Here is a 13,013-nt window from a genome sequence, read left to right as displayed (position 1 = left end):
ATTCTACAAAATTGAAAATATTTCTAAAACGGTAAAGCTTAAGTGTGATAAACCTTAATCAAATTTACCTTTATTTTAATTGTAGAAACTAAAAATGTAATAATATACAGGGTGTTCCATTTAAAAAAAATAACTTTGATATTTTTTATTTATACACTTTGTATTATGTAAAAATATTTTTAAATTGTAGCTCTAATAGTCCTTCAACGAACCCAAAACTTACAATTTGGAAAAATCTCATCGTTTAGCTACAATACTCCGTGTCGTATGTGGTGAAAAACCCTGTATAGATGGAGATAAAACATTTAACACGATTGACTGACAAGTCTCTGGGTTTCCATATAAAAAGTCTTTTATGAGATTATGAGTCCTCCGACGGTTTATACATTCAAAATATTCTGTTCTAGGTTCGATTCAGTTTGATTTATTGCTAGGATCTGTCTGCAGGGGTGTTTTCAGTGTTGGTGTCTCTTTTCTGGCTGTCCCATTTGCTCGAATTATGTTCCACAGAGTTATCTAAATTTTCTCCTTCGACCTCAAAGCTGGGGTAATCTTGAGCATTGTCCATATCATTAACAAACATCGGCTCAGTATTTACCACTCTACTACTGTAAAGTTGTTTTTGTTTTTCCGTCTCTTTTCTTATAACCGGTTCAGTCTTCTTCTCGTTATCGTCCACGCTTTTATCCGAAACCACTTTGCTCTTTTCCTTGGAGTCTGCCACATCCTGGTTTAGATGTAATTTAACAATGCGATTTTTCACGATGCCCAGGTGTTTGGCAATGTAGTCTTCGTGAGGCGCTAATCGGTGTGCTTTTTCCAGACAACGCTGAGCTTCTAGAAGTTGACCTCGTTCCACGTGGACGACGCAAAGGTTGTGAAGTCCTTGGATATTGCCAGGTTCCAATTGTAGAATTTGTTTATAACACTGTGAAATAGAAATAAATTTGTGAAAATAAATCCTGTTTTTTTTTTAAACAAATTTATCAATTAAAAATGAACGAACAAATACAGTTTGTCAAACATGAAGCAATCAACAATTAATTATACAGGGTTTTTCAAAAAACATGTGTTATCTCTCGTGGGGAGATTCTTCAGGTAACATAGATCCGATTCTGCTTTGTTTCATAGCTACAGGATGATAAAGTCTTAATAATCTTTCGATTTATTATAATTTTCTTCTAAGTACTTTTAGTTATTCAAATGAAATTTTAAGGGTAAAAGTTACTATAAGTAAATGTATTTAATATTATATTAGTATATATTAGTATTTTAATACTAAAAAAGTATCGAATATTTTTCAAATAAAAACATATGCGCCACTGGCTTTTTCTCTGTTCTTATCAAAATTGTGAAGGCTGCTTAATTCCAATTAAAAGTTAACTTTTGATATTATGTCGAATTCGGCCTCCTTGATGAGATAAATCTTTCAATCATCCTGTAACTTTAAAACTATGCATTTCCATATCCATGTTTATAGAAACTCTTTTTCATATTTTTTGATGAGGAATCAATTAATTCTTATTTAAAACTTTCGCAAGTTAGTGATATTAAAATGTTTTAAAAGTTGCTATTAGACTGGGATCAAGGCAAATTAGTAAAATTGTGTTGATCAAGGAGGCCGAAATCGACAAAATATCAAGAGACAACTTTTAATCGGTATTAAACTGCTTACACTATTTCGTTAAGAAGGGAAAAAAGGTCAATGGCGTACATGCTTTTTTTAGAAAAATATTCCAGTGATAACCCATATGCACGTCCTTGGTGAATATGTCGACACTTTTTTAGCTTTAAAATATGTTGCATTTATAGTAACTTTTACCCTCAAAATTTCCTTTGAAATGCTAAAAGTACTTGGAAGAAAATTATAATAAATCGCAAAAATATTAAGACTTTAACACCCTGTAGCTACAAAACAGAGCAGAATCGGAGCTATGTTTATATGAAAAATAAATCTTATTTTTATCTGACTAATCTCACCACAAGATATTGCAAATGTTTTTTGAAACACCCTGTATAGTCTATTCCGCTAACATAGAATTGTCAATTATTTAAATCATTCTTAATCGCTCTGTATATTATTAATCCATCATAAAACACATAATGGGATATCATGCTCAAAAATACGTTCAATATGACAACACTTCCAGACATTACAGAAGAGTTAATTTCTTTAGACTATTTCAAACGAAAAATAAAATATTTTCTAATGCAGTTAAATATAAATTTATGGCGTAGAAATCTTTAAATGTTAGTAATATATCGCTAGCACTTCATTGACTTTTTAAACCTTTTTCATATTTTTTTCCATATTAAATAAATCTGAGTAAAAAAAGAAATTATTTCGTAAACGTACTTTGGAGGCATTTTAGTCATTAATTTGAAGTGTGGTTTTACGTTATGTCAATTTGTGGTAAAAAGCGTTAAAGCAAACACTGTAAATAGTTTTTCCTATATTCTGTTAGTTATATGCTTCATGGATGATGGGGGGAAATACACTCTCAAAAACGCTAGAAAATTTTTAGTTAGTCAAATTTTTAAAAAAGTAAAAAAAGTAAAAAGCTACTAACGAGCTGGTTTTTGTTTGCTTAACCGGGCTTCATGGCATTTTACAAAAAATACCTCTTTATCGATATCTGTTTCAATTGACAAATCTTTTAAGCTGTTTCTTCAAGCAAAAGAAAGGCTGAACCCATTCACCAGATTTATGCTACAATTTTGGAAGTGAAACTTCTTCAAGCACGCTGGGAGTAAAAATTCAAATAGATAGGAAAAATAGTAAGGACAGCTTATAGCTTAGAAAAAATCTTCCAATTTAATTAAATATGGTATGTCGATAGATTGGACCACTTCTAACTTCACACCGTTTACATCTTCATTAGGGTGGGCCTCCTTAGTATTATGCCTCCAATAATGCCGCAATCGACCCACATTTTTCTTCAACGTCAAATCCTTATTTGATGTTGAAGAAAAATGTGGGTTGATTGCGTCATAATTGGGGGCGGGTTACAGGATGACGCACTCGACGTTTCGAACCTATGCCTCTAAATGGACGAAATCATCAGGATTTTTCTTAATTATGGGCCGATTGGAACCAAACTCGCTACGTGGATAGAGGTACCCGAATGGAGTAGCCGGACAGACGGTCATTTTAATACAAATTTTGTGAAAGTCAATTAAATTATTTATTTATGTTTAATTTTTAAAAACAAACTTTCGAACATATCTTTCAAATCCTTCCGATTAATAGAGTAAGAAGTTTCACTTCAAATATGCGCACATAACGCAAACGCAAGTTTTTTATCAAAACTATTTTCAATAATAAATTTCGAGAATTCAAATTAAAAAAGGTTGAATGGAAATTTTCAATATAGGAATATTTTTAGAATTATTACATCCTAAAAATGAAGTTAATCACAGTAATATTACTATTTCTCTCTAATTAAAATTCACAACCCAACCTATACTTACATTCTCCGCAGCATCAAGGTCTTTGATATTATTAATATAAATATCTCCCAGCAAAATCAAACCTTTAACATGATCAGGATGATGTTTGACCAGCTGATTTAAAAACGGAGCCGCTTCCAGCGGTCTATGGTCGTCGGCCAGTAACAAGGCCAAATTGAACAGGGCGCTTCTAAAATCCGATTTGAGGTGCACTGCTCTTCTAAAGTAATGTTCCGCCTGGGATATATCTTTTTCGTCCATCGCGAGCATTCCCAAGTTAAAATGTACCCGTTCGTTGTTTTTATCTTTGGCCAGGAGTTTAGTGAGTCGTTCTCTTGATTTTCTACGAAATTCCGGACTTCCCAGTTCCTGAAGGAGTATGGCGGAATTGAGCAGAGCTTGCTCGTGTTCCGGATCGAATTCTAGAGCTTTGTCGAGATAGGCGAGTGCTTGAGGTGCTTTGCCTTGTTCTAGGTATACCACCCCCAGCTAAAATATATAAAATGTTAACGTAATTGTAATTACCGGGTGTTTAGTAAAAGTAAGCCACCCCTATAACTTTTTTATATAAATAAATTTCAATCTACAGTCACGACAATATATCTATATACAGGGTGAGTTTCCTACGATGTTCTCTATGGGTATCTCGGAAACTACTGGAGATAGAGAGTCGGTTAAATGGGGAAAGAATTGCAGTTTTGTGGGGTCATAAATATTCGCCATTCAGATTTTTGAAAAAGTTCATGGCTTACTAGATATTTCGAAAAAAACAAATTTCGGCTATTTTAAAAATTGTCTCTAATTCCATTATAAGCTATTTTAAACAAAAAGTTTTCAGATAAAAGTTGTAGATAATCACATCCTTAATGAGACCGTGTCTTCCGTTTTTTTCTAAAGCCTGTCATTTTTGATATATGACACAAACATATGTTCTTTTTAAATGGAAACCATAGTTGGCCATGACTTCATAAAAAGCGCCATTTTTTAAGCTTTTTAGTGATATAAGCTATAATATCTTTTCTTCGAAAAATTACTGAGTGATAGCCAATTCTTGTAATTTTTAAACAATTTCACTTAGTTAGCCATGGAAACAAGTTCAATCGCCGTTGCTCTCAGAAATGTTAAGCTGTCACATCCAAACTTTGTAAATTATAAGAAACAAAAATTGTAAATATGAATTTTTCAAATGAAGAAAAGCGTGTAGATACTCGCGTATCACTAGAGTGGTTCCAACATGACTTTCAGTATGACACACCACCCCCCACCCTTCATAATGGAAAAAATTTTAAAAATTATTTATATCATAATTATACAAACGCAGGGATAGGAAAAGGTGGACTAATTGCATGGGCCTCCTCGATCACCTGACCTATCCATTTTAGATTGTTTTATGCGGTATAATTAACAATAAGGGTTTACAAAAGAACTTATGAATTAAGAGAGGCACTCGAAGTGGCGGTACGAGAAAAGTTTAATTAAGTCGACCGGTCCTTCTGTGAGAATAAGTAGTAATTCAGTTTTAAAAAGATGCAACTCAAAACAATGGCGGATTTTTGAAAATTTTCTAAAATAACTTAAAGTGTATGTAGTGATATTATTTTTTTAAGTTTTAGTTTTGTGTAATGTAAATTGTAAAGAACCGTTTAGTAATATATTCTGACTTTTTATAAGTTATAAATCATAACAGAATAAGAATACCATGCAATCTAAGTGAAATTAGTCAAGAAAGATAAGAATTGGCTATAACTAACTTTTCTAACATGTCTTGAAAACCGTTCTCTAAAAAACGTAACATTCACAGGTCAACGTATCCTCGAAAATGTATGGCCAAGAAAGGTTGAACAATCTTCCTTGAAAATCCTACACGCTTTTCTTCATTTGAAAAATTCATATTTACAATTTTTGTTTGGTTTAGAAAAATTGGATGTGACAGCTTCACATTTATGAGAGCAAAGACGATTAAACTTGTTTACATGGCTAACTAAGTGAAATTGTTTAAAAATGATAAGAATTGGCAATAACTCAGTAATTTTTCGAAAAAAAAACATATTATAGCTTATATCGCTGAAAGGCTTAAAAAATGGCGCTTTCTATGAAGTCATGGCTAACTATGGTTTCCATTTAAAAAAAAACATATGTTTGTGTCATATGTCAAAAATGACAGGCTCTAGAAAAAAACGGAGGACACTATCTCATTAAGGATGTGATTATCTACAAGTTTTATCTGAAAACTTTTTGTCTAAAATAACTTATAATGGAATTAGGGACAATTTTTAAAATAGTCAAAATTTGTTTTTTTCGAAATATCTGGTAAGCCATGAACTTTTTCAAAAATCTGAAAGGTTTATATTTATGACCCCACAAAACTGCAATTCTTTCCCCATTTAACCGACTTTCTATCTCCAGTAGTTTCCGAGATACCCATAGAGAACATCGTAGGAACCTCACCATGTATAGTGTTATTTAAAATGAATGCTTATATTATATAGAAAACTTGACCCTGCTGAGTTAAAAAAGGTAACGACTTAACCATCCACTGTAAAAATCACACTTACATTGTAATAAATATCGGGATTATTGCTGTCGTACAAAAGAGCCCTTTCATACACCTCCTGAGCTTCTTTCGTCCTATTGAGTCTTATCAATATATCACCTCGGTTAATATACGCTTGAGTGTAATCCGCCCTCATGCTTATGGCTTGTCGGTACAGCAGATCGGCTTCTTCCAATCTAAAAATGAAAATAAATTGTTTAATATTTACTTTAATAGAATAAGGACGAATTATTACAATATACAGGGTGTCCCAATATTCCGTGGACGACAAAATAAGTTCATTGGACACAGTTTACCCATATACAAAAGAATAAACACATTTTTTTAGATATTTTAAGAACCGATTTGAATGAGATATTGGGTGTCCGGTTTTGCTAAGTGCTTTAACATTTAACTTTTACAAAAATTACTGGAAAGGTGAAAACTACACCCACTCCTACATAAATTTTAGTATAAATATTTTCCAATTCAACCGACGACCGATTTTTTTTTCGTTAAATAGTCCCTTCTAGTATTTACTACATTTTTATCTCTTGTCAAAAAGCGCATACTTTTTGAGGAAAAACATTTTCCCGAAGCTGCCTTCCAAAAAATATTTTTTATCAGCTATGACTATAGAGGCGCATAGAATCTATTAATCTAGTTGGCGAAAATATGGAATTTTATATTAGTATCACAAATTATATTTGACAATAAGCCAAAAAAAATTATAAATTTTAAATTAATTAACGTTCAGGTTTATTTTTGATTTATGCCCTCTAATAAACAAACGAAGAACTTTTGTTTAAAGGTAAATTATGGTCAATTAACTTATTTTGATTCAATAAATACCTAGTTGTTCTATGTCCACGGAATGCTGGAACTCTCTGTATATTTGTAAGTCTGTTTTAGAAGATATTTTTGGTGGGAGAATGTCAAAATGACATGCTGCATTGTATGTTCTTTAATCCTAGGATGTAGATATGTGTGCTAGCAGTCGCATTCACGTCACCAAAAATTTAATAAATCTTTCTTTTGGATGTCTAGGAACCAAAAGGTCTACCAATAATCTAAGATAGGGCTGCAGGATTTGCCAAGCATCGTGTTTTTAATCAAAACCTAATTTTTGCGTATCAATAGGAGAATACACTACTTATAACAGGGTCTCTATCAAAAAGTTGCAGTTATTATGTTTAATTAATAATAATAATAATAACGGATATTGGAGACGATATTACGCTCATAAAATCTTTTGATCATTTTTATGTCAAATTAAAGCTATATTTATTCTCTTCATGAGGGTGTCTATCAAAAAAGTTAAATATTATATACTAAAATATAATCTCGGAATTTTTCTTCACAAATACTATACGATCGAAAAAAAATCTATCGGCTTCAAAGGCGTCTGAGGAATAAAAACCGATTATAATTTTGGCGAGATCAAGCTCTAGGCGTCATTTAAATAGCGCTTACGGCCAGTTGGTCTTAAGGTTGTGACTTATTTTTATATTGAGTGAAAATGATTTTTAAATGGTGTATATTAAAATGGAGAAAAATAACTTTTTGATAGATCTTTATCTGGAAACGCTGTACCTTCTTTTAATATTCCTATAATTAGTGTTAATTTTTGAAAAGTTGTTATGTCAATTATTAGTAAATGACGTCTAGAAATTTATTCTCTCTAACATTCTCATCGATTGACATTCCCCAGCCGTCTATGACGCCGTATATCTTCGATCATACGGTATCTGGGGGCACGGTAGTGTAAGCACAGATACCGTAAGCACGGTAGTGCCCCCGCCAAATCGAGCACAGCCATACCATTCTTTTCTGGAAGGTATTACTGGTTTTGACCACTCTGGTAACTTCGTTGTGGATAAAGCAAGAATATTAATTTTCACTACACGTGAAGATATACTATAGCTAGCTAGGTTACCAAAATATCTAGTAATCATACCTCATAGTTTATGAATTATCGCTTGTCAAATTTCTTTAATTTCGACATTGACTCACTGAGAGATCATTAAAATTCTAAGGTACTTCTAGATGTGTCAGAAACTTCAAATTTAAAATAGGTAGCTTTAAGTTTATAATGGAAGGAAAAAATGAAAAATCTCGACATATCCTTCTGGATTAAAAGTTGTCTAACTGCTACCGGTAACTGACTTTCCAATCGCGAAAAAGCTAGAAAACTAGAATTAATCGAAGCGGTCTCTTTGTATGCCAAAGCGGATTTTGTATATTAATGCCAATAATAATTCAAGGATTATGATTTTTTCTAGTCAAATTTCTTTAACTTCGCCAGTGACTCGTTTTCTAGTCAATATAAGACTAGTAAATCAAAATTCTAAGGAAATTCTAGATATGTCACAAACTTCAAATTTTGCAGTTTAGGTTTTAAGTTTATAATTAAGCTTATAATGGAAGGAAAAGATGAAAAATCTCGAAATATTCTTATGGATCAAAAGTGAGCTGTCTACCCGCTACCTGTAACCAACTTTCCGGCGGTGGTAATATTAGAACCGGCACGGCGATAGGATTGTTTTGAAAATTGGGATTTTCACATAAAGGCACCTACTCCATTTATCTAAAATATTATCAGTGTTACAGTGTTGCCGGATCATTTGAAAAGTGGTAGCATCTTTGTTATTTTAAATGGAACATTACATTTTTGAAAACTACTCTCATATCTCATAATTTTTTATAATACCAATACAGTTTTCGAGATAAAAAATAAAATATGTATAAAATTGACAAAAACATGATTTTGAATAAGCAAATGTAAAATCATGAATTGAACATTTTTAAAGTTGATATTTAGGTTATAACGAAATTTAGTCGTTAGAAAACTAGAATTAATTCATTTGATATTATCTGACCTTATACGATAATTTAGTCAAACTTCTTTAATATTATTTTGAATGATATATCGTCCTATTGCCGCCAAAAGTCACTAACTAACATTTTTCCGAACAACCTGGAAATTGAATTACTAACAATATTTTGAAGCGGAGAATCGATTGAGAAAGTCATTAACTAGGATTTCTGGTTATGCTTTCTATGTTTTATTTTAATACCGAATAGTTACTAACTATAACATCTTTATGCAATGCAATTCATCTTTAGACGCGTTTTTCTCGGAAGTAATAAAAAGTAAGTTAGTGACTTTTGGCAGCAATGGGACGATATTGTCCCTGAAAAAAATAGGAGGATAACCTACAAAAAGAAACGAGATCCTATCAAAACATAGAATCTGAAAAATGCCAAGTCTCGCGACACAATCCTTCCATTATAAAAAGTTGTGAGATCTCATGTAAAAGAGTTTATTTTATTTAGACTCTCTTTAAGCACCTATTCAACAATTGTGTTGTAAATTGTTAGTATCAATATTAGTCATCTTTATTTCTGCAATAATTATAATGACTTATTACTCTATTCTAATTAAAAAGAACTTTATTTTTAAGGGTATTGTTTAGGTTTACTTAGTAATCGAGATGGTAGATTATTCTTTTATAATTATGGTGTTGTGCAATTGTCAAGTCATTATAAATAATTGTTACAGAAATAAAGATGACTAATATTGATACTAACGGTTTATAACAAAATTGTTGAATAGGTGATTAAAGAGAGACTAAATAAAATAAACTGACTTGGTTTTACTAAGATCTCACAACTTTTTATAGTGGAAGGATTGTGTTGCGAGACTTCTCATTTTTTACATTCTATGTTTTTGATGGGATATATTTTAGATTATGTACCTCTGAATCATAATATTCTGATACCAACACCATAAAAAATCATTACGTCTTGGAAATTGAATAAGATGTCAAATAGATTTCCGAAACGGTTCTTTAAACGACAATAATGAAAAATTATTTTGTTTGGGTTATTTTTGTCGTATATTTATTACTCGAACCACGGAAGCGATACTCGATATCGGGTTGATGGATATATTTTGCGAAATAAAATTTCCTTGCGACGCGGAAAATGCAGCTATCGGGTTCAGGTGTAATTTCACAGAAATATGGAACGTATCTGCGGGTAAAACATAATATTACTATTCCCAAGGAAAAAACCAATCGTATTATAATGACATTTCTACGTTCGGGAAAACGGAATTGGAGCTTACCGTTCGGAAAATTGTAAGTTTACTCCCTGTAGTTAAATGGAAAATATCGTTTTGGGAAATGGTTCGAGTGCAACCGGCGGGCGTGGAGTTTTAGTTAAACTTTCTTATATTCGTATTTTAAAGTTTTAGCTTAAAAAGTTTCGGTAACCTGCATGCAAATACTCGCACCTATGGCTAAAATAGAAGTATTTTGGAGAATATAGAATTATAAGGGTGATCCAAGCTACCGAAAAAGCTTCATATTAGTTTTTTGATGTGGTAGATTTGCGCCCTTATGTTATAGACGAAATGGCGTTCGCAGGTTTAGGACCGGGAAATAAACAACCTTTTATTTAAAAAAATTCCGACGTCTCGACGTGTATTTTCGTCTTTATCAAGACTATAATAATAAATACAGAGAGAGAAAACACCGTACTTGGAGTATAAGGACTATAAAAATTATTGTAGCTCAGGACACTTCTAAATTTTCAATTTTTTATATAATCAATATGAGCAGTTACACATTAAGAAATAAAAATATAAGCAAAAGAGCAAAACAAGAATAAGATTAAAAAAACAATTTACTAATATTTACAAACACAAACAGTTAAATATATGAAAAATACACAGGCATATCTATTTTCAGCTAAAAGGTTCTTTTGTCAATAATTAAGTAGCTTATCCTGATAGTATGGGTACAATTAACATGTATAGTGTTGTTTGGTTTGGCATTTTTATTTCAATTTTTTTACGTAATGTGAAAGCAATGGTAACGCACATTTTGAAAATATTTTTGTCAAAATGCAACAACAACATATTTTGAAACTAAAGTTGTTCATTCTTAAATGGAATACTGTATATTTTTAGCTTAGTGGATTTGTCATTAAATTTCCATTCCAAAAATACCATAATGTTATATACTATACCGAGTGGTTTTTGATATATGTATAACAGGTTTTAAACCAAATTTACTGCTTATTTAAAGCCCTCTCAAGATTATAAATTCAAAAAATAAATTGCAATCTTGTTTGATATATACACGGTGAGTCAAAACTAAATGTTGTATTTTTCTTCTCTATTTTAAATCGAACAACCTGTATTTTGTATTGTAATCCAAAAGAGTTAAATCTGAATTTTTCCACTTCTTTTAGAAATAGTTTTAAGTACTCTTCATGATATTTGATAAATTTTAGATGGATAAATGCTTTCGTGGTAGCTTGGCATTCTGTAACATTTCGTTGTACAAATAATTTGGATAGTTTTAACTTTTGTGACTGTTACCCGTATTTTAGTGTTTTGTTACTTGTCTTTCTTCGGTTGACAAATATGTTTGACTTACTTTGATTGTTTTTTGTTGAAAATATTTTTAGCTTCCGGGCTTGAAGATGGGATTGTGATTCCCGAAACAAGTTGCCTAATTTTTTTTAAATAGTAAAAATTCTAAATATTTTTTTATATAAGACTGTGACTTTGACTCTCCTGTCCCTCAGTAGAGGATTTTAACTAATAAAAAGAGTTTTGTTTAATCTGTTCATTTTATTAAGTACTTCCTATACGTAAAATAGATATTTAATAAGAAAACTGTGTTTTTTTTTTGAAATATAAAACAAGGTTTGGCAGGCGCTGTTTCAATAGTAGGCGTTAATCATTAAAAGTGTTACAGATATCTACTATGTAAAGTGTGGGCTTTCCTGTAACATAATAACTATAAGGTAGCCCTCATCGAAAAATGAGATTTTAGTTAAATGCCCTATCTTCATGCATTGCAAAATTTATTTTCTTGATAAAGTCATTTAGATCTACAATGCCGAGTGGTTTTTGAACAAAAAAACAAGATATAACGTAAAATAGACTCGCCTAAGAAATCAGAAAAAAATCCAATCCATTTCCAATGTCACATGGAAACGTCAGACAAAACTGTCATAATAATAATAGTTGCATTTAAATACTTTAAATAGTTTTTTTCTTTTTGTATTTTTTTAATTTTTTGTATTTTTTTAGAGAAGAAAAAGAGATAAATTTTCCGAAACTTTAAGCATTTTTTTGCCCGTGAGGCAAATTTGTTTATTGGTAGACCACTGCTGACAATTAGTCTCCGTTGAATTAACGCAGTAGTGTTTAAAAAAATAACTATTTTATTTTGTACCTTTTCTTGCAGTAGCGAAATACCATTAAGTATAGGACTTTTTTGGAGAGATGAATCCACCACATAGGTATAGACATTTTTTAAAACTGTCATAAAATGGCCTGTCATGACATCGATTGTCTAATATCCTCTATCCTTAGTCTTTTTATTCAAAGAAAATATACCTATAGAAGTGTATAAAATTCCCATACGTGCTTATATCTTCAGTATTTTAGATTGCAGTCTATGTATAATGTCAAAATATTAATAAAACTGCATTTTTACGCTTTATCCTATACATAAATCTTTGGTACAAAAATTTTTAATAAATAAATATGTAAAATCTTCATTTTTGTTTATTAAGCTTCCATTACTCGCACTTTTTTTCAGTGCAAGCAGTTCCGTTTGGTTTTTTAATACCCCAAGTAATTTTTGATGAGAAACATGAGAAAAAATAATTTGGATGTCATATGAGTAATTATGTTGACAATTTCCGTTGACACTTTAGTCGGGAATTTACTTCAAAGACAACAGACTCACTACCAGTGAACTAATCAGTTTGCGCAAATAAAGAAATAGAGTCTAAACCCCCTCAGCCCTCCTTACCTTGTGTGGTTTCTTGAAATCAAGTTAGCCAGATTGAGGAACACGCTTAAATGATTGGGCGCTATCCTCGCCTGGTAAGACTCGCCCGGTTTTGCCTTGGGCAACAAGGATTTCGCCTTGAGGTACGCTTCCTCCGCTTTCTCGTACAACTTGAGGTGGTTGTATGTGCGGCCAACGTTAATGTACGCTCC

At 31.6% G+C, this 13,013-nt stretch overlaps 1 protein-coding gene across 2 annotated transcripts in view; it reads right to left on the bottom strand.

The window, feature by feature from the left end:
* Window positions 1–219: 219 nt before the first annotated feature.
* LOC115890626 (protein O-mannosyl-transferase TMTC3-like) overlaps window positions 220–13,013 on the bottom strand; it is a 177,333-nt gene continuing 164,539 nt past the window's right edge. The window contains exons 9-12 of one of the 2 annotated variants that reach the window (XM_030910907.1): window positions 12,823–13,004; window positions 6,006–6,180; window positions 3,472–3,939; window positions 220–928 (exon numbers count right to left, since the gene is read on the bottom strand). In XM_030910907.1, the coding sequence (XP_030766767.1) occupies window positions 431–928; window positions 3,472–3,939; window positions 6,006–6,180; window positions 12,823–13,004 (1,323 nt within the window). In that variant the 3' untranslated portion in view covers window positions 220–430. The remainder of the gene's footprint in view (window positions 929–3,471; window positions 3,940–6,005; window positions 6,181–12,822; window positions 13,005–13,013) is intronic. The other variant, XM_030910906.1, reaches the window with a different exon arrangement.

Source organism: Sitophilus oryzae, unplaced genomic scaffold (assembly GCF_002938485.1).
Source record: "Sitophilus oryzae breed Bouriz unplaced genomic scaffold, Soryzae_2.0 scaffold_906_pilon_pilon, whole genome shotgun sequence".
Lineage (NCBI taxonomy): Eukaryota > Metazoa > Arthropoda > Insecta > Coleoptera > Curculionidae > Sitophilus > Sitophilus oryzae.
The sequence above is the reverse complement of the archived record's forward strand: the minus strand, read 5'-3'. Positions and strand labels throughout refer to the sequence as shown.